We start from the raw sequence: 25395 nt of genomic DNA, 5'->3' as shown, positions 1-25395 counted from the left end.
AGGAGGTGGTTACTTGCACTACATTCTAAATTCGGTTGTTTTTAAGTGAAATTTAACTATTAGACGCACCTCTCTGCCAGGACAAAGACAGAACACCATGTGACCACGAAGAGCACATGGGCTTCATCATTCACTATGTGGGGGTGGTGATACTGCTATTTCACCTGGGCAGCCCGCTGCACTATTCACTGGAGGATAATACCGTTATTCTCCCCCCTCCCCACTTCCCCCTCCAGTTTGGTAGCTCCCAGGCCAGGACACTGATATGGGCGGGCCCTGTGGGGATAGTCTCCAATGGGAGGGTGGAGCTGAGTGAAAGACGGCGGCGTGGCCCAATGGAGGGCAGCCGTGGAGCCGGGCGTCAGGGCGAGGCGCCGAGGCTTGACTTTGAGCGCGAGAAGGGGGACAGTCGTATAGAGGGTGTGTCCGGCCCGGTGAGGGCAGCCCCTAGCGCCGGGGCAGGGCCGAAACCCCCATCCTCGAGAGGGGAGCCTGGGACGGGCTGGATCCCCGCCCCCCCCGGGGGCGGCAGGTTGGATCCCGTCCCCCTGTGGGGGGAGGGGGCGGATTGGGTCGGGTCCCTGGGGCGGGGGTGCACTGGTGTTACAGCGATGGGCACTGTGCATAGAGTGCAGCACTAGAGCCTGACCCTGGGGAGGTTCGTCCCTGAGCTGCCCCCCTGGACGCCAGGCAGGGGTGCACCCAGGTCCCTGGCCTGTTGGTGACACCCCCCTCCACACACACACCCTTGTACGTGCCTGTGTGCCACATGTGTTTCCTTTCCGGCAGCCTCTCCATGGATTCCCGGAGGCCCCCTTTCCAGGGCACTGCCCCCTTTTGCATGCCCGGGCTTCAGCCGCAGTTACCTCAGCCTGAGCATCTGATCCGTGGCAGGGCAGTGTCCCTTCCATGTACCACTAGGATGCAGAGGGTGCCAGAGGAGCCATGGCAGCCAGCAGGGCTGATACAGCAGGTAAACGTTCCAGTGGGGTACCATCACTGTCAAAGTCATATGTCTCACTGGGAACATCTTTCCTATTGGTTTTTTTATTTGTATTACAGTACTGCCTAGAAATTCCAGTCACGGCCCTGTTGTGTTGGGTGATGCACAGACTGGCTGAGCCAGGGAAATGACTGGGATTTCCATAACTGATGGGTTAGACGGAAGGAGATGTTTATCTCTCTTAGTATATGTTTGTTAAAAAGTGTCATTTCCAGAATAGAAATAGACAAACTTGTCCTAGCTCTATAATCAAGCTGGCATACTAAAAATAGCAGTATATTTGTGGCAGCATGAGCAGCGGGATGCGCTAGCCCTGCCCCAAGTACAACCCCATCCAAGATCCTAGTTACATACTTGGGTGGCTAGTCCATCATGCTGATCAGAGCTAGCACAGGTATGTCTGCTTGAGCTGGAAATTACACCTTCCAGCTCCAGTGTAGACATAGCCTTAATTTGTCTACTCTCTGTTGGCCAGCACTTTGCAAAGGGTCAGTTTCCCTTTCCTTTGTATAGACGGGGCGGCTCCAGGTACCAGCACGCAAAGTGTGTGCCTGGTATGGCAAGCCGCGGGAGGCACCCTGCTGGTCGCTTGAGGGGGGCAGGCAGGCTGCCTTCGGTGGCTTGCCTGCAGGAGGTTCACTAGTCTTACTGTTTCGGCGGCAATTTGGCGGCGGGTATGCCGAAGCCGCAGAACTGGAGGACCTCCCACAGGCATGCCCCTGAAGGCAGCCTGCCTGCTGTGCTTGGGGCGGCAAAATACTTATAGCCGCCTCTGTGTACAGATAGTCAGTTTCTCTTACTGTGGTTGTGAGTTCCTCCTGCAACAAGCAGGAGGAAAACCAATTTTTTTTAAATTACAGAAGTTGTAATAATTGTTTGGGGGCTTCGGCTGGTGCTAGGTGTGGAACTGTCTTTACCTTATTTTAAATTGATTAGATCTTGCTGCCCTGCCTCTCCAAAGTTCCCTCCTGTCATAAACAGATAGTTAAGGGTTAATGTCTCTTTTACCTGTAAAGGGTTAACAAGCTCAGTGAACCTGGCTAACAGCTGACCAAAGGACCAATCAGGGGACAAGATACTTTCAAATCTTGGTAGAGGGAAGTCTTTGTGCTTTTTGGGTTGTTCTTTGTTCTCTTTTGGGATTAAGAGGAGCCAGTTGTGCAACCAGTTTTCTCCAATCTTTCTAAAACAGTCTCTCATGTCCAAAATAGTGAGTAATAGCTAGAAGGCGGAATAGTCTTTTTGTTTGTTTTCTTTATTTGCAAATGTGTATTTTGCTGAAAGGATATTTTACCTCTGTTTGCTGTAACTTATACTTATGCTAGGGGGGAGGGAGTCCCTCTGGTCTATGTAAAGCTGAGATCCTGTAAACATTTTCCATCTTGATTTTACAGAAATAATTTTTACTTTTTCTTTCTTTAATTAAAAGCTTTTCTTTTAAAGAACCTGATTGATTTTTTTTCCCTTGTGTAAGACCCAAGGGGACTGGGTCTGAACTCACCAGGAATTGGTGGGGGAAAGGAGGAGGAGGGAAGATAAATTCCTCTCTGTTTTAAGATTCAAGGAGTTTGAATCACAGTAAACTCACCAGGGCTAGGTGAGGGGAAAGGAAGGAGGGGGAATGGTTTATTCCTCTTTGTTATAAGACCCAAGGGATTTGGGTCTTGGGTTCCCCAGGAAAGGTTTTTAGGGGACAGAAAGTGTACCAAACACCATATTTTGGTTGGTGGCAGCATTATCAAATCTAAGCTAAAAATTAAGTTTAGAGGGGTACGTGCAGGTCCCCACTTTCTGGATGCTAAAGTTCAAAGTGGGAATAAGACCTTGACACCTCCCCTATCAAATATTTAGATTTCATTTAATTGCTCTGGGTCATTTCAACTCTAATCTAAAATGTCCTATTTGCAATGAGACCTCTTGGACAGGATTGGTAGAAGTAAGTTTTGCTCCACTCCTTAAAGAGCGATATAATATGCTCATTCATTTTACTCACTTCTCCCTTCAAAATTACAGCTTCTTCCCATCAAGGTAGTCTTTAAGAAGTGTAGCAAAATATGACTTTTGATATTTTAAATTCTTAATATAACAGTGTGTAAGTAACTTAATCAGAGACTTTCTATGACAACTGTATTTCTAGACTGTAAGCCCTCCAAGGCAGACTGTCTCTGGTTAGGTGTCTATGGATCAGTGATAACATTCTAATTGATTAGAAAATAATATATTAACTGCTATTAGTGTTTTTGTTCTAGCTAAGGATATTATATTAACATTAACCTAAACAGGTGGAACTGAATAGCAGTTCTTATCGCTGTGTCTGATGATGGTGACTAGTGGAATAAACTGAATATGCTCTTTGCAGCATGGATGATGTCTGAGCATTCGTTCTCTTGCTCTTAAGAGGCCTGGCCATGTTTCATCACTTACTTTTCTGTAGGGGCTCAGTTGAATGACTAGCAGCCAACTTCCTAGAATGCTACCTACTAAGATGTGGATCAAAAACTTATGACTTTATTATAAGATAAGAATGTCACTGTAATTCAACTGGCTTTGTAATAACTTTAAGTTAAAAAGCTTTAACTTTAGAATTTAATTGTTGCTTGGCAGTTGTGAATGTGTAACCTGAGGTCTGTAGTTTACAAACCTCTGCAGGGAAACCTTACAGCTGCAGCAAGTAGATATTTGTTGGGGAAAAGCTAAGAAAGCTCTGCTTTTGGTCTGCTTGGGTTGCAGGAAAACACTGCTGTCAAATAAGCTGCCTCTATAGAGAAATCTTAAGGAGGCTTTCCTTACTTAAGAGAGAGTTTCTTGCATGATATGTATCTTGGAAGTACAGCTAATCATTGAGATTGTTCCGTTTAGGTCTTAATGAGGCTTCTCTGTCCATTCTTTAAAGCTTTATCCTTTGGCTTTCTGCAGGAACCTCTTCCGTCTGTCACGACCCTGCATTCCATGTTCCAAGGACTTGGTTTTGAGACAATCCCGAGACCTGCCTTGGAACGGGCAGTTCAGCCTTTGGGTAAGTTATCCCAGCCTTGTATAAGGTTCTGTTCCAGTAAAGGCTATTTTGTGGTGTAGTATTTAAACTGATAAAGAAACCTCTTTCATAATTTGGGAGATTTCTTCAGGCATGTTTTGAATCTATCCCTTCATTCAGGTCGAGGCATCTTAGGCAGGGGCATGGGTGATATGGAGGCCAAACCTAAAGCAGTCATGCCAGTGCAACCCACCTTTCCATCACCAAATGTCATGCCAGTTGCGGACAGCAACGTGGAAAGGATGTCGCTTTCTCCTGGCAGGTGAGTAAAATGTTTGCCTGAACTGAACTCTTGATACAGAAAGAACTGTGCATGTGATGCTTAGTCAGCAATAGATTTCATATACCAGTGAACTAGGCTGGTATATTGCACATGTGTAGTGTATGTAACAGACATTGGAGATGCCTTGTTAGTCTAAACAGCAGGTTTGAAATACTAATGTTCATCAGCAGCTCAGGCCTGAATCCCAGCAGGGATGACTCAATCTTTTATTTTGCCAAGGCAGGTAGATTGAGTATGCTGCAGTTTGCCATGTGCTGGTCTTTTGAATGAGATAAAAACAAGGTCTGTCTGCTCTATATGGGTTGTAAAAATGGTGCAGTGCTTTTTTTGTGTGAGTTGAGAAGTCCTTTGATGTCGTTGGCCAGAGTTCTCTCTCTTGTGGTGTTTGATTAGTGATCTGCATACCAGAGGTGGCTGCATTTCAGTGATAAACAAATTAATTAATTCTTGTAGGTGAACTGGGGAATGAAAATGCTCCAGAAATGAGATTTATTAGTATTAACAACTCACAGGCATGATGTTAGTCTTCTTTGTGTCTCCAGGAGATCAGTACAGTAATTGTGTTTGACATTGCCACTCTGGAGGATTGTATGCAGCAGTTGCTATTGGTTGGACTGGGTGATGAAAGAGCTGCACTCTCGTTTTCTTTGTCATTCTGCTGTAGAGTATGTGTAGAAAGAGGGTTGAGGTAGAGTGCCATTAGACAGATTGTCAAGATGTGTGTGGCTCCTGCACTGTAAGCATGACTGCTAGTAAACTTCCTCAGGCTCTTTGTAAAAGGTTGGTGCTGTTGTTCTATCCCAAGGTGAAATAGGATAGGAATAGCAAGCAATTGTACTGATGAAAAATCAAATATACAATCCATGTGGAGGAGCAAAATGGAGATTGTTTGCTCGTAGCACAACCCATAAACCTCTGTTTTCAACCACATTCCAAAGAAAGTCAGTGGAGGACTCAATTAAAACAAGACTGGGTAGAGTTTTGGGAGAATGGACTGTATCTTTACTACAGGCATAGCACAATGGAGCCCTGTTCAGTTAAGCACTACTGTAATACAAATTTATAAATAAGAAGAATGTACCAGGGGGAATTGTCTTTTACTGGCTTGTGGGGAAGGCTTAGATGGAATTTTAACAGCTCTCTTCCATCTACAATGTCCACGTCTCTCCTAAAACTCCCTGTGGAAGAGTCAGGTATCACTGATGTGCTACTTTTATAGGGTTTGGGCTCTGGAACAGGGATACCGGGGAGCCTTCTGAGTGCAAGAAGTCATAGTTGTGCCATTTAGTGAAATACAAATCTGCAGAAAAAAGAAATGACATCTGGCTAGTGATTCACAGGTGTGTCGAGTTTGGTCACAGTCTGAGTCTTGTCAGGCTTGGATCTTGGTTTTAGGCTTAAATAAGCTTCAGCCTCAAAACCAGAGGAGTGGAATAAAGACATACCAAAGCCTGTTTTAAACATGACTTGACTGATGTGAATGCAGATTATCTAATTTATAAGGTGGGTGGAAACTTAAAGTTGGGGAAGGGTTAACATCTTTCTTTTTCATTCTTATATATGGATTCAGAATTCTTGGCCGCGGGCAAATGGAAGCTCCTGGAAGAGGAGCCATGTCACTCAGCAGGGTGTTGTGCAAAGTTCCTACAGACTTGACTTTCCTGCGCACAGGTGTGCTTCAGCCTCAGCTCTCACAACCGCTGCTGTCACCCCCCAGGTTTGCGCCCCAGCCAGAAAGTCCTCCACCCACCGTTGTTGAACAGATGGAGAGAAAGTAAGTGAGAGATGGATGTGTTGAGTTGCCCGCTTATTTCTAAACACCTCTTAGATCAACTGGTAGGTACATAGATAGCCATTTATGCTGTAGAAACCCTTAAGGTAAAACCTCTGTTCAGTGATGTGGCTTGGCGCCTGGTGGACTCATTGCTCCAGACTTTCGTGCTGTTGGGGGAAGAGGGTGCAAATATCTACCTCTCATATTCTGCATTGATGCCTTCTGGTATGGGGCTTTGGTCTTGGATTAACAAAGAATGGGACATGATGCAGAGTGGAAAGAAAGAAAGAAACAGCAGGGTTCTGTGCGGGGAGGATTTCTTAGCTGCCTTGAAAAAACTAAGAGAAGGGCTAGCTTACTTAGTGGAAGAAACTACAGTATCTAGGTAACCTTTCTCTGAAACTGGTTAACGAAAAATGCTGACAGTGACAGCGTGTGTAGCTTTGTGCAGCTGCTTCCCACTGATAGCTGCTGTCTTACAACAGGGGGAGTCATTTTTTAATGTATTCGAAGATAGACTAGGGGCTACCTGACTTAGTTTAGGACTAGTAACATGGATCATGCTGCGGGAGAAGGGTAGGGGACAGTACTAGTGAGCTTCAGGAAAACCCTTCCAAACCAACCAATCCAGATTCTAAGCAAACTTCACACAATCTGAATTTACAGTGTTGCAAAGCTGAGCCAATTTTACTGGGATAGAATATTGCTGGAACTTGTCTCTTAAAACTAATATTTTTTTAAACAGGCATTGTGATAAGAACACACTCAGTCACTGAACAAACTTGGGTAGGTCACTTAACCTCTTCTTTTTCCTTAGTTTACGCATCTGTAAAATGGATACCATATTTCCTACCTTTAGGTGGGTGTTGGGAGTTGATGAATTTTTGCAAAGTGTTTTGAGATGCACATGTGGAAAGTATTAATGAGATGTTCTCAGCACATACTAATTGTTGCACAGGTGAAAAATATGGAAGAGTTCTAGGGGTAGTGTTGATGCACTCAGATATATTTTTTTTTTTCTTAGATCCTCAGCCAGTGCTGGCATCCTGCGCTGCCTCTTTGCGTTAATCTAGAGAAAACTGTTTTGTGCTTTTATCTTCCTTCCCTTCATATCTTTACAGAGAACCGCTAATGAAGCAAGGATTTAAAGGAACTCCTTTCCCCTTAGGACTGAACCTGATTAAAATACACTGCAAAAATGAAGCCGTTTACCAGTACCATGTGACTTTCAGGTAGTGACACTTTGCACACTTGAACATCTATCTCAATTAGAGTAAGGTTTGTAGAGGTATAGAAGCTAGTGAAATTAGCAGCGGAACTCATATGACTTCTATAAACTTGCCCTTCTGAATGATTTTCAAGCAATTCCCATGGAGATTTGGAGGACAGCATGCCTAGTGAAAATAGCTTTAATTTAGCTTGATTTCACAATTCCTGAAATTAAGCATTGGGGAACATGCTATACTTTGAGTATCTGGATTTAATTAGAGGAATGTTATGGTAACAGTTCTTCCAGAATCCTTTTGACGGTCACAAAATTATCCTGGAAATGTAACTCAATACAAATCCATTTTATAGGCATAAAGCATTAATACTGTACCATGAGCATTAATAGTTACTCTGGAATAGCCACTAGATGGGGCAACAGTCACAAACATTACGTGTTGTTGTAGGTCTTCTTTGCAATAAGTTGCCATAACATAGGATAAGGATTGTGGCTGTCGGTGACACAGTAGAGTTGATTTGAACCCCTGCTTTCTTCTTATGTGTTGATATTAATCTGCATATTGCACTGATTTTTCTTCTGTTGCAGTTTAATGGGCTTGGGTTTGGGTTATAGCTGTGGCAGGATTGTGAGGTGTAATACTAAAGCACTCTGAGACCCTGTAATGGACACAATAGTGTTAACTAGAATTTGAATGCATTCTTGTATTTTCCAAGTAAAAGGATATTGTAGACACTATAAAGCATTCTCTCTCCTCTTCTCCCCACTTTCTCCTTAACTCCCTGACCTGGAGTCCTAATGTGGAATGCAAGAGTATGCGGTTTGGGATGATGATGGAGCATAGATCGGTGACAGGAGACGTTACGGCATTTGATGGCTCTATCCTCTACCTGCCTGTCAAGTTGCCTCAAGTAAGACATGATATTGGTGCAGAAAACACACAGGCTGACTCTTGCATGGTGCCACATGATTTGAGCTATTACAGAGTGCCAGAGTGTATCAGCTGAGTACGTGGCTTTTTTAAAAAGTGAAAGTGAAGCTTACCAGTAAAAAATGAAGGTATTTTATCCTGTGACTGGCATATCCTAAGACAGTAATTCTTATGGCCTGGTTTAGATTTACATAATCCATGGAATATGTGTAAAATTCTGGTGAGCACAGAAACAGCTGGTGATTTCAAATGTTTTAAATGGCTTTCCCCCCACTCTCGCAAGTAAAGAAAAGCACACATTCCCCATACTCTTCAGGAACTAGAAAAGGGAAAAATCTGCCTCTAACAAGTAGAGATAATGAAGGGAGCCTAGAGTGTGTGGCAAGGGATCATGGTTTTGGTACCATTCTGTCTCCACTTAGCAGAATTGCTGCACAATTGGCAGTTTGGGGGACCCAGGACTAGAATAGACCAGGATCTTACATGTCCAAATTGGTGTACTTCAGCAGTTACATTTGGGAAGTTTGCACAGCACCCATCTGCAGTACTTATCTTTCAGGAGCACAAAATTGTCATTCACCAGCAGGCAGCACACACAGAGATTTGCTAATATAACTGTCTTGGAAGTTTCAAGTCTCTATCACAAAACATATCACTACGAGTCTCCTGGGTCAGAACAAATATGTGGTTCAGCATCTTAATCTATCTCAGGAGCTGGAAGTGGGAGAAGGGGGCTATGATTTTGCCAACATCACTTCAGCTGGAGCAGTGTGTTGAGACCAGATACTTGCATCTCCCCCAAAAGTTTCCCCTCCTACTAGGGATTATCTTCTATGGAGCAGCTCTTGCTTGGAAGACACTGGATGCTCCCTGGTAATGCAGAGATTAATCCTTTTGGACAGCAGGAAGGACCTGCTGTAACAAATTCTCAGCTACAAGGTGGCTCCAAAGAGTTTTTATAGTTAATGATCTGAGTAGTTTCACTTCTTGCTGCTGCTAAGATGTCTTCATCCCTGCACTAGACTGTTGATCTGACGTGTCAGAGAAAGACAGATGGAGCTGAGATCTCCATAAAGCTTCAGATGACCAAAATCCTAGAGCCCAGCTCGGACCTGTGCATTCCGTTTTACAATGTGGTCTTCAGAAGGTAAGGAAAAGTTGAGGCCAGTGACTTGGCATGATGCTTAACCATTGACTTGAATACAAGGCTACCAGCCAGCTGACAGGACATCCCAGTTGTGTAATGACTGTGCTCTACTAGAGACTTGAGTTGCCTTTATTCAGTTTCTTGCTTTTGGGGTTCGCTCAAGTTTCTAAACAGTTGCAGCTCTGGCAGACCGAAGGGATGATTTTTGCCTCGGGCTGTACAATGCTACATTCCTGGTCTGAAGGTTGATGCCCTGAGAAAGTGGGGTGAGGGGGTTGTGGATGTGGAGTATAAAAGGAGAGGGAAATCCTACAAAAACATAAGAGGAGGAAGATCAAATCTTCCAAAGCTAGATAAGGGACCTACTATACATATACCAACACCCTATTACTACAGGGTAATTTTTGCAGACAACTGCATCATAATCGAAAATCTATCCATTTATCCTGAACCACGTTCAGTGACCTCATCAGTTATTTGGGCATTTATCTCAGACTAACCATCTGCCTTGCCTTCTGATTATGAATGCCAGAATCTTGCAAGCATCATGACAACATTTTGTATGTGTAGTCTGAGACATCGGAGGTTTCAGTCCCGTTTCAAACAAATCAAGGAAAGTCTTGTTTGTCTTGTATGAGAACATCTTTTTTTTTTTTTTATTGTGCAGTTTCACTCACTAGACTCCATTTTATTGGCATGGTGTATATAGTTCATTTAGGCAGACCACCTGTAAGCAATTTTTTATTTCTGTTGCTCTTCCCCTTTCTTTGCTTCGTTTTAAAGAACACTCAGTTCTTGTGTTTGGTATACTCTCCCTAATCCTGATCCTGCACTATTGTCAATGAATGAAAGTTATAGACTTATAGACTCATAGACTCTAGGACTGGAAGGGACCTTGAGAGGTCATCGAGTCCAATCCCCTGCCCTCATGGCAGGACCAAATACTGTCTAGACCATCCCTAATAGACATTTATCTAACTACTCTTAAATATCTCCAGAGATGGAGATTCCACAACTTCCTAGGCAATCTACTCCAGTGTTTAGCTACCCTGACAGTTAGGAACTTTTTCCTAATGTCCAACCTAAATCTCCCTTGCTGCAGTTTAAGCCCATTGCTTCTTGTTCTTTGACTCCACTGGATGCAACTCCACTGTCATTGACTCCACTGGATGCAAGATCAAGACCTATGGAGGGCTGAGGAAATTAACCATATTTTGGTTCTTCAAAGAAATGAATGAATGTTTTTGTCCAATTGCTTTTATTTTTTCTTCTATGCTGAAGTTGCACAGGGTTGTTGTTTTTTTTCTGGGAGGTTCTATTTGTATTCCCCAATTTTCTTTGAGTTTTCCAATCTCTTTAAAATGAGTAAAATAACTTCTTCTTCGAGTGATTGCTCATATGCATTCCAGTTAGGTGCGTGCACGCCGCGTGCACGTTCGTCAGAGAAACTTTTACCCTAGCAACCCAGGCGGGTCGGCTGGGCGCCCCCTGGAGTGGCGCCACTATGGCGCCCAATATATATATCCCAGCCGACCCGGCCACCCTTCAGTTCCTTCTTACCGCCCGTGTCGGTCGTTGGAACTGTGGAGCGCGGCTTTGCTGACCTCCACATTCCCTAGCAGCTCATTTCGCTATCGTTGTATATAGTAGTTAGTTGTTGTTGTACTATATAGATATAGTGTTAGTCAGTTATCTAGTGTTGTTAGTGTAGTTATTAGTTGTAGTGAGGGGATCGGGGGTACCCCCCCTCCCCCGCACCGGGAGCCAGAGCCCATGCCCGGCTCATCGGGCTTCAAGCAGTGCTCGGCTTGTCACAAGCCCATGCCAGTTGGAGACCCCCATGACTCCTGCTTGAAGTGCCTCGGGGAGTCGCACTTATCGGCCAAGTGCTCGATTTGTAAGTCCTTTAAGCTGAGGACCAAGAGGGAGCGGGACATTAGATTGAGACAGCTCCTCATGGAAGCGTCCCTGGCACCTTCGCCCTCGGCACCGAGCGCAAGTCAGCCGGTGAGCAAGGGCACCGCGGCACCGTGTACTACCACAAGAAGCCGGCAACCGAAACCGGCCCAGAGCCGCTCCCTCTCCCCGAGGCCGAAGGCGGCGAAGGCAGAGATCATCTCGCCATCAGCCGCCCCACAATCAGATCCTGCGCAGAAGGCAGATCGCCCAGCACCGATACCTGCCGCGGGCACCGTCTAAGCCGGTACCGTGACTCTCCGACCCCGCGAGGGCCGTCGAGTCTGGCACCTTGCAGCTCCCCGGTACACACCGTGGTAGAGCTCAGCTTCACCCTCTACCCCGGAGACGTTTGCCACGGCGAGAGAGCTAATCGCCATCACCGAGGCACCGAGTGCCCTTACCCCCCGGCACCGCCGGGCAGGGTACTATGCTCTGTGGGCACAAACCGACCCTGACCAGACACCAGCTTCGGTCCAGTGTAGCAGACCGGGCACCGCTCCAGATCGCGGTCCAGCGGACCGCGTCGGCATCAAGGCGCCACTCAGGCTCGCTACATCGATCCCGATACCCGGCACCGGTCCGGACTCCCGGCACCGGGATCGGACTCCCGGCGCCGGTCTATGTCCGAGCGTCAACTCGGTACTCCCGGCACCGTCCAGCTCACGCACCGCGGTGGGCCCGCACCTCCAGGAGCAGATCTAGACACGGCACTCCGCGTCCCGGTCGACCTCCCGGCACCGAGCCGGTCAGCAGGTCCCGGTCTCGCTCTCAAACACCGATACCGACACGGTCACCACTATCCAGAGGTGTGAGGTTGGTCGGTACCTCGGCACCAGCTTTCGCCGCTCACCGTGGCCATCCAGGGGCACGTCGGCATCCTCCCAGGCGGGTAGCTATTACGAACGGGACCAGGACCCCGAAAGTACCGCTGGGGAGTGTTCCAAGACCCCCACCCACAGGACACGGGTGCCCAACAGTGGGGCTTTTGGACACCTGGCTTACCATCAGGCCCAGGGTTGCCCCCGTATGTGCCTCAGACACGTTCCCACCGCTCAGATGCATCGGGGCCAGAGGCCACTGTTTCCCGCCCCCCCCCGGTTGAGTCGGACAAACAGCCGCCTCCAGACTCCCCGGGCAACACGAGCAGGAACCAGGCCAAGAACAAGAGACCGCACAGGATACCCTCATCCCCGGAGTATCCTCTCCTCCTCCTCGCCGGATGAGGCAGTGGCTGGGTTGTCAGCATCGGGACTCCACCTATAGACCTCAGGGCCCAGCAGGACCTCCTCCATAGAGTGGCCCTTAATATCAACCTCCTGGTGGAGGAGGTCTCAGAGGTTGAGGACCCAGTAGTGAGCATCCTCTCGGCCGATGCTCCTACCCGGGTAGCCCTCCCATTCATAAAGACTATCCAGTCTACCACCGAGAACCTGTGGCAGTCACCAGCCTCCATCCCGCCGACAGCTAAGGGAGTGGAAAGGAAGTACATGGTCCCCTCTCGGGGGTACGAGTACCTGTATGTCCACCCTCCTCCTTCCTCCCTAGTGGCTCAGTCGGTCAACGACAGGGAACGGCATGGCCAGCAGGCACCGGCCCCCAAATCCAAGGAGGCTAAGCGGATAGACCTCATGGGTCGCAAGGTGTACTCAGCTGGGCCTTGCAACTCTCCGTGTGGCCAACCAGCAGGCCCTACTGGGGTGCTATAACTACAACATATGGGCAGAGATGGGTAAGTTCGCCGAACTGCTACCCAGGACTCACGCCCGGAATTTAACGCGGTCCTGGAGGAGGGTAGAAGGTGGCCAGGACCTTCCTCCAGGCCTCCCTCGACGTGCTGACTCGGCAGCCAGAACCCTGGCGTCTGGAATAACCATGAGGCGCATTTCATGGTTTCAAGCCTCCACACTACCCCCGGAACTACAATATACAGTCCAGGACCTATCCTTTGAAGGGAAAGGGTTGTTCTCGAACAAGACGGACTCCAAATTACAAAACCTGAAGGACAATCGAGTCATCATTCGCTCGCTGGGGATGCATACACCTTCCACCCAGCGTAGACCCTTCAGGCCCCAAGCCCGGCGCCCATACTTACCACCCCGTCAGAGGCAGGACCTCAATAGACGGCGTGGCCGGGGGGACGCAGACTCCAATCCAGCTCCCAGGGAGGCCAGAATCAAGGGCCCTTCCAAGGCACAGCCGGGCCCCAAGTCCGGCTTTTGAAGGTGCGCCCGGGGACGGCATACCAGCCTCAAGACAGGATCCTTCCCCTACCTTCTCCAACCGCCTCTCCCACTTCCTCCCGGCATGGTCCCAATTAACATCAGACCATTGGGTGCTACGCACAGTGAAGCACGGATACCATCTGCAATTGCTTCCTCACCCCCTTCCCGGTCCCTCTTCAGGGACCCCTCTCACGAGCAAACCCTCCTGCAGGAGGTTCGTTCCCTCCTTGCGGCGGGAGCTATAGAGGAAGTACCTCTAGGCGAGAGAGGCAGGGGATTCTACTCCCGATATTTTCTGATCCCCAAATCCAAGGGAGGTCTCAGACCCATCCTAGACCTGCGGGGCCCTCAACAAGTGGATGCTCAAGTTGAAGTTCCACATGATCTCCCTGGGAACCATTATCCCATCCCTGGATCCTGGAGACTGGTATGCCGCCCTCGACATGAAGGACGCGGACTTCCATATCGCCATCTTTCCACCGCACAGGAAGTACCTCCGCTTCACGGTCAGACATCAGCACTTCCAGTTCGCAGTCCTGCCCTTCGGCCTCTCCACAGCCCTGAGGGTGTTTACCAAGTGCATGGCCGTTGTGGCTGCCCACCTCCGTCGGCAGAAAATCCACGTCTTCCCGTACCTCGACGACTGGCTCCTGAAAGGGTCCTCCCAGTCGCAGGTGCGACGACATGTCGAGGCCGTTACGGACCTCTTCTCCCAGCTAGGCCTGCTTATCAATGCCGAGAAATCCAGCCTGGTCCCCACACAGAGGTTAGACTTCATAGACGCGACCCTGGACTCTACTCAGGCCAGGGCCTACTTACCTCAACCTCGCTTCCAGACGATCGGTGTGATCATTCAGAGCTTACAGGCCTCCCCAATCACCTCAGCTCGCACCTGCCTCACACTTCTAGGGCATATGGCCGCATGCACTTACGTGACAAAGCATGCCAGGCTCAGAATGAGGCCCTTCCAAACGTGGCTTCATTCCGTATTCCACCCGAGCAGGGACCACCTGGATGTATTGGTGACGGTCCCCCCCGACCCTCTCCGCTCCCTTGACTGGTGGCTGACCCCATCTCTAGTATGTGCGGGGATGCCGTTCCATTCACAGCAACCATCGGTGACTCTAACAACTGATGCATCATCCCTGGGGTGGGGGGCCCACTTAGGGGACCTGCGCACCCAGGGCCTCTGGTCATCCCAAGAGCTGTCACTCCACATAAATGTCCGGGAACTAAGGGCAGTCCGCCTCGCCTGCCAGGCGTTTCAACGACACCTACACGGCCGTTGTGTTTCCGTACTCACGGACAACACAACGGCCATGTATTATATCAACAAACGGGGGAACCCGTTCGTCTCCCCTATGTCAGGAAGCCATTCGACTCTGGGACTTGTGCATAGCCCAGTCGATAGACCTGGTGGCATCCTTCCTCCCAGGAGTTCAAGAACAACGCTGGCGGACAGACTCAGCCGATCTTCCTCTGCCACGAATGGTCGATCAAACCGGATGTCATCCATTCCATCTTCCAGAGGTGGGGATTTCCCCGCATAGACCTCTTCGCAACCAAGTCCAACAGGAAGTGCCAGGAGTTTTGCTCCTTTCAAGGTCTCTCTCCCGGGTCGATCACAGATGCATTTCTCCTGCCATGGACCCGCCACCTCCTGTATCCCTTCCCTCCATTCCCTCTGGTGCACAAGGTCCTGTTGAAGCTGCGCAGGACAAAGCGCATCTAATCCTGATCGCTCCTGCGTGGCCCAGACAGCACTGGTTCACCGCCTTGCTGGACCTATCTGTGGACCCCCCAATTCTCCTTCCTCTCCACCCAGACGTGATTACGCAGGATCACGGCACGCTTCGTCACCCGGACCTACGAGCCCTGCACCTCACGGCGTGGCTCCTGCATGGCTGAACACAGCGGAGCTCAGCTGCTCCGCACCGGTCCAACATATACTCCTTAACAACAGGAAGCCTTCCACTCGCTCAACGTACAGGGCCAAGTGGAAGCGTTTCTCTTGCTGGTGCGCTTCTCGAGGGGTGAACCCTATGCAGACCCCAATTCCCACGGTCTTAGACTACCTCTGGTACCTTAAGCAGCAGTACCTGGCGACATCCTCCTTAAAGGTACACTTAGCGGCCATATCCGCCTTTCGGCCAGGAGAGGGTGGTCGCTCCGTATTCTCCCACCCCTTAGTCGCCAAGTTTGTTAAAGGCCTGGAGCGTCTCTACCCCCCCATGTACACCGCCCTGCTCCTACCTGGGACCTTAACTTGGTCCTGAACAGGCTCCCGCTCCCGCCATTCGAGCCACTGGCGACTTGCTCGCTCACGTACCTGTCTTGGAAGACGGCCTTCTTGGTGGCCATTACATCGGCCAGGCGGGTCTCAGAGCTGAGAGCTCTCACAGTGGATCCACCCTACACCGTCTTCCATAAGGACAAAGTGCACCTGCGACCCCACCCGGCGTTCCTCCCTAAGGTTGTTTCTGCCTTCCATACCAACCAGGACATCTTCCTCCCCGTCTTCTTCCCGAAGCCACACTCTTCTCGGCGGGAACAGCAACTGCACTCCTTAGATGTACGCAAGGCACTCGCTTTCTACATCGAGTGAACAAAGCCATTTCGGAAGTCCCCTCAGCTGTTTGTGGCGATCGCAGAACGGATGAGAGGTCAACCAATCTCCCCTCAGAGGATTTCCTCCTCGGTAACTGCATGCATTCGCGCATGATACGACTTAGCTCGTGTCCCCTCTAGCCACCTCACGGCACATTCCACGAGAGCTCAGGCGACGTCGGCAGCCTTCCTGGCGCACGTGCCTATCCAGGAGATATGCCGTGCAGCGACCTGGTCATCGGTCCACACATTCACCGCACACTATGCGCTAGTCAGTCAATCAAGAGATGATGCGGCCTTCGGTGTAGCAGTTTTAAATACCGCCACATCTCGCTCCGACCCCACAGCCTAGGTAAGGCTTGGGAATCACCTAACTGGAATGCATATGAGCAATCACTCGAAGAAGAAAAGACGGTTACTTACCTTTGTAACTGTTGTTCTTCGAGATGTGTTGCTCATATCCATTCCAAACCCACCCTCCTTTCCCACTGTCGGAGTAGCTGGCAAGAAGGAACTGAAGGGTGGCCAGGTCGGCTGGGATATATATTGGGCGCCATAGCGGCGCCACTCCAGGGGGCACCCAGCCGACCCGCCTGGGTTGCTAGGGTAAAAGTTTCTCCGACAAACATGCACGCGGTGGCACGCACCTAACTGGAATGGATATGAGCAACACATCTCGAAGAACAACAGTTACAAAGGTAAGTAACCATTTTTTTTTATTTAAATGGGCATTGGTAACTTAATTTTAAATATATATATTTTTTGAGGCGAGGGAAAGCTGTAAAACCTAGTGACTAAAGTGCTCTCATGAACACGTACAACAAAAGTCAATTAAGCCATTGTTTCGGATTTAAAATTTTAAACCATCCCCTTCCAGTGTGTTTGCAACACAAACATTGCACTATTGGGCTAGTGCATGAGAACCTGAAAGTGAAGCCAGCTAATCTGTTTTCATTGCCCTTCTTAAGAGAGAGGCAAAAGTGAACAGTAGTTTATTGATGAAATATTGATTAGACTTGGAAATTCTTTCAGTTTGAGTAATCTTAGGTGGAGGTAGAAACACAGATCAGATTAATCTATACATAATGGTTAACCAAATGAATACAATGACTTAAAAGGCTAGTTTCTCCATACGCAAGCTATTCTAAAAAGGGAACCTGCAAAGGGAAGGGAAATGTGTTTTGGGGGATTATTGGGGAGAATGTTTGCTTGCTTTCTGATAAAAGCCTGAAGTTTTGTGTTTTTCCAGAAAAGTTTTATATTGGAAATTCAGGCCTTGTCTGCTCTGTCTTTACTGGAAAATTCTGTGGTTAACTAGAGAACTCATAGTATTATGATACTCCAGGAACCAAGAGACCAAAACCTGAGCAAGGGAGAGAGACTTGATTTTTAGTCTCTGTTTTAAATGTTTTTGTTGTTGTTGACACCAATTTAACACAGACACTGACAAACTTCTCGGAGAAAAGAGAATTGTTTTGAAAGATTCAGCAACCCTCCTTTTCCCCCATGCCCTCATCTGAGGTCTGAGAAGTCTCCCACTCCAGTTCTTTAGTCCTTCAGCAAAAACTGGGGAGGTGACACTCCTAATATATTAAGATAAAAGAACAGGCAAGGGGGAAAAATTTAAAAAGCAAGCTGAAACCTGTTTCAGGTGTCTTGCCTCAAAGAAAAAAAGATGCATACATATTCCTTTTCCTTGGCAGACGGGCCGTTACTTTTTTTTTTTTTTTAGTGCATATAGGAGCCCAATCTTGCAAAATGGAGTTTTCTCCATTCATATTGACTCCATTGTGTGTTGAGGATACTAAGCACCTCACAGGATGAGACCTTTAATAACTGTTTTTGTGGTGTCTCCCTAATGGTGTAAGCTATGCAATGCAATTTTATTGGTTACATTTATCTATCCTAGCCCCTAGAATCCTATAATTATCCTAGTTTTCTATTTCAGGGTGATGAGGATTTTAGATATGAAACTTGTTGGGAGAAACTTCTACGATCCCACCACTCCTACAATGCTGCAGCAATATAGGTTAGTCCTATTATTTGTCTCCCATTGCCATGGTACCCATGCACCTTTCAATACTTAAAGTGAATAAGAGGGAGAAGAGCCCTGTCCCTTCAGTACGTTAGTCTAACAAGCTGCGGGATGTGTGCAAATATTTAACATTCTAAAGGCCTGATTTGCAGAGGTCAAGCCCTGCAGTTGTGGGCTATTGGCAGGAATGGGTTCTATAGATGAGGACTATTGATTGAGAACATCTTCCCAACTGACCTGGGGGGGAGGGAAACTCCGGAAACTGACTTTGGAAATGTCCAAAGAGAACATACGGGACTCGACAAAAGGAGAGGAACCATTCACAGATGATTATTGTTCGCATTGTGGTAGTACAAAGAGGCTTCAGTCTGGATTGGGAACCTATTGTGATGGTGTTCTGGATGTTCTACAGATTTAGAGGCAGATATGGTCCATGCCTATAAATTTACAATGTGTGCAGGCAAAAGTAAGACAAAAAACAATCTGGAGAGAGTGGTGGTTGGCTCACATTCTGTTTCCCACCTTTATGGCTTCTTCTGAGCAAAAGGCACGCCCCATGGCAGTCATGTCATGAAAAATCCTTCATTAATCTCCATCCTCATTCAGTGTGAGTAACCCAGGACAACAGTGTCTGTCCTGTCCCTTACTGGTGGCTTAGACCACTTACAGAGGTTTGAGTCTGCTACTGCCTCTGAGCTAATGCTTTTGGATCCTGAGGTCCCAGGTTCAGTCCTTTCAGACAAACCAACCCAGGCTCCACACTTGGGCTACTTACTGTATTGGTAGGCCTATCATCATTGTATTTGAGCATCTCAGGTCTAGAAACTCAGACCTTTACAGCAAGGCCTTTGCCACGTACGTTGTCTGAATGCTGAGGTTCTTGTCTAGTCATTTTTACTTGAAAAAGACTGCTTATTTTTGATCTGCAGTTCAGAGATTTTAGCTGAAATTCTACCTGCTGACTAGGTTAAATGTATTCCCTGTGGTGTGCTTGCCTTGTGTTCACTGTACATTCTCACTGGTAGAACAGCTCTTAGTCATATACTGAGATTCCCTATGACTTTTTTGGATGAGCATCCTGATTTGTATGCAATCTGTTTTTCCAAAGGCTGCAGATATGGCCAGGTTACTCAGCCAGTATCCGGAGGACAGATGGAGGTCTCTTCCTGTTGGCAGACATCTCCCACAAGGTTATCCGGAATGATTCTGTCCTGGATATAATGTGAGTAAGAAAAGAGAAATCAGAATTAAACATCTTGTGGGCTCAGAAAACAATGGTGGTGCATACAAAGAACTGCTGTTTCAGTAAGTATGCCATGAGGAATAGTTCTCTGAAAGGGGGGATCAGATGATCCCATAGCATTGTCCTTTGAACCTCCCAGAAGGTTGGTTTCAGACAAGTGCAATTGAGTTAGGAGTCTAAGCATTGTTATTGTGTATCTTCTGTTTCGTTACGGAGCAGTTACAGTACAGGTAGTGCAAGCTTCCCCCATGCTGTCTTGTTAGTGCAATTCATCCATGAGCTAGAGAATATAATAATTTATAGTTCGTTCTTGTATAAGAAGATGGTTGAAATCTGAGAGCTTTCATTCATCCTTCTCCACAAAGGCATGTAATCTACCAGCAGAGAAGAGAGACCTTCCAGGATGAGTGCACCAAGCAGCTAATTGGCAATATCATCATTACCCGTTATAATAATCACACGTACCGTATTGATGACATTGACTGGAACAAGACTCCAAAGGACAGTTTCACCATGTCTGATGGGAAAGAGATCACCTTCATAGACTATTACAGGTAGACACTTCTGTATGTGCCACACAGAGGGCCGTGTTGCGAGAAGAAAGAATCTGATTAGTAGCTAACATTGAACAGGAAACATCAGTTTGTGTGCCATTCTGGAGCATTGCCTTACGTTAACTTTAATGAAGATGTAGTCTGACCCCTCAGTTCTCATCTCTAGCTCTGTTATGACAGAGCCTCTTCTGCAGTCTGTGAGCTGAGCTTGTTGCTCTGGTATCAGGAAAGTGCTTCTTTAAAATTGTTCCCCAACTCCTTTTCCAGCAAAAATTATGGTATAACAGTCAGGGAGCTGGACCAGCCACTGCTTATTCACAGACCCAATGAAAGGCGGACTCCCCAAGGGAAGGTGAGTTGTTTTTGCAGCTGGAAAGTCTAGTAGTGGAATTTCAGCACCAGATTCCCAGTGATAGGTTGGCAGCCTTGGATTGTGAAGGGGTCTACTCACAGGCAGCAGCATCCCCTTTGTGCCCATGTGCCACAATCCTGGTATAATGGGTGGACCACTTCTAGGAGTCAAGAGTTCAATCCCCATGGCCTATTCAGTTTTGACCTCTCTGCTGAGGCCAGTTAGTGCCAAATGTGGTGGCCCCTTAGACAGAGACTGCCCCCACCCGAGTCCTCCCATCAAACCATCCAAACAGTTATTTGATAAAGCAACTTCAGTCACTATACTGAAAATTCTCTTATTACCAGTCGTCTCAGCCATCCAGGTCTCCTTCTGCAATTGTACTGTGGCTTCTTTTAACTCTTCTGGTGTCAACGGTTGGTTCTGCTTGATGTATGTCCTTATCATAGTCAGAAGTGAATTGTTTTGCAGCTCCGCCAAGTCATAAGCCTCAAAGTGTTCACTGACCTGCTGTTAGGAAGGAACCAATGGGGCCAGGCAAAGTACACCTCTACCTCGATATAACGCTGTCCTTGCGAGCAAAAAAATCTTACCGCATTATAGGTGAAACTGTGTTATATCGAACTTGCTTTGATCCATTGGAGTGCACAGCCACGCCCCCGCGGAGCACTGCTTTACTGCGTTATATCCAAGTTCGTATTATATCGGGTGGCGTTATATCAAGGTAGCGGTGTATGTCCAGACTCTGGTCCACATGCACCCATTTGAGCCCCATCGATGGCAACTGGGATATCAATAGTGGCAGAAATGGTCCCTTAATGTTACTAGGAACTAAACCTGGGACACACTTGATTCTATTCTCTCTTTTTCCAGCAGTATAAGCTCACCCCTTTTTTGCTTCCCCCAGCAGTAGCAAGGGCTGGTAGTATTTTTCTTGTGCATGATATGGCTGGGAGCAACTCACCAGGCAGTATGTGTATGTTAATGTGTACTGGCTCCCCTTTCCCTTCAGCTTCAGAGGGGTGAGATTCTGTTGCTGCCAGAGCTCTCCTACATGACCGGGATCCCTGAGAAGATGAAGAAGGACTTCAGAGCCATGAAGGTTGGAGCATTGCTGTCGCAGGGCAGGTCTTCAGCCCCCACGAGCAGACATTTCTTGTTGCTTATGTCCTCTGCTCCGCTCCCAAGACTTGCAAACTAGCACCCAGTTGGTGGTTTATCAGAGTGAATCTAGAAGCCAATTCGTACTAGATCTGATTATACTAAGCACCTCTAATGCAACAACATTCATATTGATGTCTGTGCACCCTACCCTGTCTTTCCTGTCATAGGAGATACAGTGCAGTGAGTTGACTGCATGGCCAGTTCTGAGAGTTAAACTCTGCACAGCCATTGGCTTGGTCTTCTCAAACCTATTTTCCCTCTAGTATTCTGCCATAGCCCAAATTTAGAGATTTTAGGCTGAGCCCTGAGATCTGTCAGGCATTTGCAGGATTATGGGCTTATTTCAACGGAGGGGATTGGAGTTGTTAAAGGAGCTGGGGAGTGGGTATGGGTTAGCTAGAAGACTTGGGGGGTAGGAGTTGAGCTGTACAAGAGAGAGAACATGTGGCAGGGAAGTTTGAGGAACTTGCAATGTCTTGTAATTGCCTATAAATGTAAGGCACCTAGGTGCTTGATAACACACTATTATAAACATCTAAGTAAGCAAATCGCCAGATATTGTGTAATGTGGCTCCAGATAAATGGGATTCAGTAATCACTGTCCTTCCTCCTTTGCTGTAAGGAGTTACCTGGGAACAACTGGACCAGTACTTGCATTTTGCCACACTCTGATCCTCGAAGCGTATGACTTATTCCTAAGCACATAGCTTTTTTTATGTCACTGTCAGCGTTGTCTGTGCTTATATACCATGCTGCTGTGTGTGTGTGATGACTTATGAAACTGCAGCTGGGTGTCCTTGTGTCAGTGGAATAATATATGATATCATCCTGAAAATGATTGCTTATACAAGTCAAGGTCCGATATAGATACAATTCCACCTCAGGATAGTAACATTCTCAGATGTGACTTCTTTTGTTCCCTTACCCATCCTCTCTAGGACCTAACCCATCAAATTAATCTGAGCCCTAAGCAGCACCACGCATCTCTGAGGAATCTCCTGCACAGGATTGAGGTGAATGAGGCTGCCAGCAAGGAAATGTCACGATGGGGACTATGTTTGGACAAGGATGTGCATAAGGTAAGATATATTTCCCCTCGTACATGAGTATTATCTAGTGCTTAGAGCAAGGGACTGGATAACAGGGCTCTTGCACTCTATTACAGATTCTGCCACTGGCTTGCTGTGGCCTGGGATGAGTCATTTAACCTCATTGTCTCAGTTTTCCCATCTATAAAATGGTGATAATACTTCATAAGGGTGAGGGGGTTTAATGTATTTGATAACATGAGAGGTGTTATTGAAAGGCAGATTATTGTCACCCGTTGGAATTCTTTAAGGGAAGTGGTTACTTCCTGCGTCCTAATTACTCTAATGCTGTAAGACTATGTAATGTCTGTCTTCCTCTTCAGAGCAAACCCTGCAGATCTTATCCATCTGTAACGGTGACTTAGTAAAAGCATGTGTGAATTCCATAGCGCACAAGACCAGAAGCAGGTTCTGAATGGTGGGGATGTGGCATATCCTCTTGTGATACATGTGTACCACACTGCCAAGGGGACCATATGGCATTTGGTCACCACACTGTATTCTCTTATACCCACAACAAACAATTGTCTGGCTTCCTGGTGCAACCACTGGAAATCAGCCGATTTAGCTAACTATAGAGTGTCAGTGAATTTAAAAACCCAACATGTTTTATGTCCTCCCGTTAACCCCTAGACTAAGGGTACGTCCAAACTACCTGCCGTATCGGCGGGTAGCGATCAATTTTTCGGGGATCGATATATCGTGTCTCATATAGACGCGATATATCGATCCCCGAACGCGCTCCCGTTGACTCCAGAACTCTACCGGAGCGAGCGGCAGTAGTGGAGTCGATACGGGGAGTCATGGACATCGATCCCGCGCCGTGAGGACCCCAGGTAAATCGATCTAAGATATTTCAACTTCAGCTACGCTATTCACGTAGCTGAAGTTGCATATCTGAGGCCTCGTCCAGACTAGAGGAGGAAAATCGATCTTAGATACGCAACTTCAGCTACGTGATTAACGTAGCTGAAGTCGAATATCTAAGATCGAATTACTCACCCATCCAGACGGCGCGGGATCGATGTCCGTGGCTCTCCGTGTCGATTCTGGAACTCCGTTCGGGTTGATGGAGTTCCGGAATCGATGTAAGCGCGCTCGGGGATTGATATATCGTGTCTAGTCTAGACGCGATATATCGATCCCCGAGCAATCGATTTTAACCCGCCGATACGGCGGGGTCGTCTGGACGTGGGCTTAGATTGATTACCCGCCCCTCAGTGTAGACCAGCCCAGAGACGGAAAAAATCCTTGTAGGTATCACTCCCTGCTAGTGCTGCGTTGTTCCATATGCTATGTTCAAGTGCTCTGTCAATTCATTGATCTTTACTGGATCCTGTTCTCCATCAACTTTGCATATAGCTGAAAACAAAACTGTACCTTTTACTGTCCCCTTTCCTTATTAACAAAAAGTGCATTTAAGTGATGGTGGAATGAGAGATCCTCTCAGAATGCTTACACGCAAGGGCCAGCGTGTAAAAAAACAAAATGAAAAACCTTTAACTCTGGCTTTCCTGACTTCTGTGCAATTAGTTTTAACCTTAACTCTGTTAATCAAGCTTTGATATTAATAATCTAGATTTTTCTTTCCCGTGGCAATACTTTTGACTTTTTAAAAAAAAAATTCATAAGCGTTAAGGCTCAGCTTAGACATAAATTAACAATACACAGTTCAGTTGATGCTATTTACATACCCTTCATTGGAAGAACAGTAGGAAGAAAGTCTCCTTTCCTTTCCATGTTGATGTATTTGGCAGTGGTATATTGCACTGCATGAAGCAAGATCACATGAAGTACGCGTACTAGAAAGGCAGAGGGGACTTCAGCAGCGTTTCCTGATGTCTGCAGTATGCATGTATACAACAGTTGCATATGGCTTTTGTTCTCTTCTCTTCAGACACAAGGGCGTGTTCTCCCCATGGAAAAAATAAACCTGAGGACCAGCTGTTTTATGACTTCTGAGGACCTAAACTGGACCAAAGAAATAACAAGAGAAGCCGCCATCTCTACAGTAAATTCCTTTGCAGACAGAGAGGTTGCTTCCCAGTACCAGGAAGACAATGGAGTAGCCTGTTCAGCTGGTTGTTTTGTGTGTGTGTGTGTGTGTGTGTGTGTGTGTGTGTGTGTGTGTGTGTGCGCACGCGCGTTTTTTTGTTTTTGTTTTTGTTTTTTTTGAAAGTGTCCCTTTTGATTTCTAAATTGAGACGGTCACAAGCAGTATTGGTGCCGCCCGACTGTTTCTGTTCCTGCTGGACATGGAGTTGAATTTTTCCAAGGCACCAGCTTTGTTAACATTGGCAATGGTTGTCTTTCCAAGGTGTTAGTGGGAAAAGTCTTTCCTCAGAATATGCATGCTCATTGAAGTGTCTAGTTAGGAGAAAGATGTTCAGAAGTGCTACATCTGGAACTAGAAGTCAGGATCCTCTCTTTTTATCACTTAATGCAATTTTTTTTTTTTAATTTTCTCCTCCTGAGCTTGTGTAGATTGAAGTACATGGTGAGTCTGTGCTGCAGGAGAGCAAGGAGCAGGGCCTCTGGAAGCTGACTGTGCAGTGCAGATGCACATTTTGTCTGCTTTCTGGCTGTCTTACCTCAAATTTGGTGGGATATGAAGGCAAGACGTTTCTAATAGCTGGGTCTTCTGTGTCCTTTCCTTGGGGTGACCAGACAGCAAGTGTGAAAAATCGGGATGGGGGGTAATAGGAACCTATATAAGAAAAAGACCCAAAAATCGGGACCGTGCCTATAAAATCAGGACATCTGGTCATCCTACC

General features: G+C 47.1%; 1 protein-coding gene across 3 annotated transcripts in view; it reads left to right on the top strand.

The window, feature by feature from the left end:
• The first annotated feature begins 360 nt into the window (after positions 1-360).
• PIWIL2 (piwi like RNA-mediated gene silencing 2) overlaps positions 361-25395 on the top strand; it is a 45008-nt gene continuing 19973 nt past the window's right edge. The window contains exons 1-15 of one of the 3 annotated variants that reach the window (XM_030552090.1): positions 361-434; positions 790-973; positions 3920-4019; positions 4158-4299; positions 5891-6094; positions 7216-7326; positions 8113-8230; positions 9273-9397; positions 18134-18214; positions 19329-19442; positions 19829-20017; positions 20285-20369; positions 21382-21471; positions 22472-22612; positions 24519-24632. In XM_030552090.1, the coding sequence (XP_030407950.1) occupies positions 797-973; positions 3920-4019; positions 4158-4299; positions 5891-6094; positions 7216-7326; positions 8113-8230; positions 9273-9397; positions 18134-18214; positions 19329-19442; positions 19829-20017; positions 20285-20369; positions 21382-21471; positions 22472-22612; positions 24519-24632 (1791 nt within the window). In that variant the 5' untranslated portion in view covers positions 361-434; positions 790-796. Of the gene's footprint in view, positions 435-465; positions 533-789; positions 974-3919; positions 4020-4157; positions 4300-5890; positions 6095-7215; positions 7327-8112; positions 8231-9272; positions 9398-18133; positions 18215-19328; positions 19443-19828; positions 20018-20284; positions 20370-21381; positions 21472-22471; positions 22613-24518; positions 24633-25395 lie in introns of those variants that run through there. The other 2 variants (XM_030552091.1, XM_030552092.1) reach the window with 2 other exon arrangements.

This window comes from Gopherus evgoodei, chromosome 2, assembly GCF_007399415.2.
Source record: "Gopherus evgoodei ecotype Sinaloan lineage chromosome 2, rGopEvg1_v1.p, whole genome shotgun sequence".
NCBI lineage: Eukaryota > Metazoa > Chordata > Testudines > Testudinidae > Gopherus > Gopherus evgoodei.
This window is presented reverse-complemented; position numbering and strand designations above follow the sequence as displayed.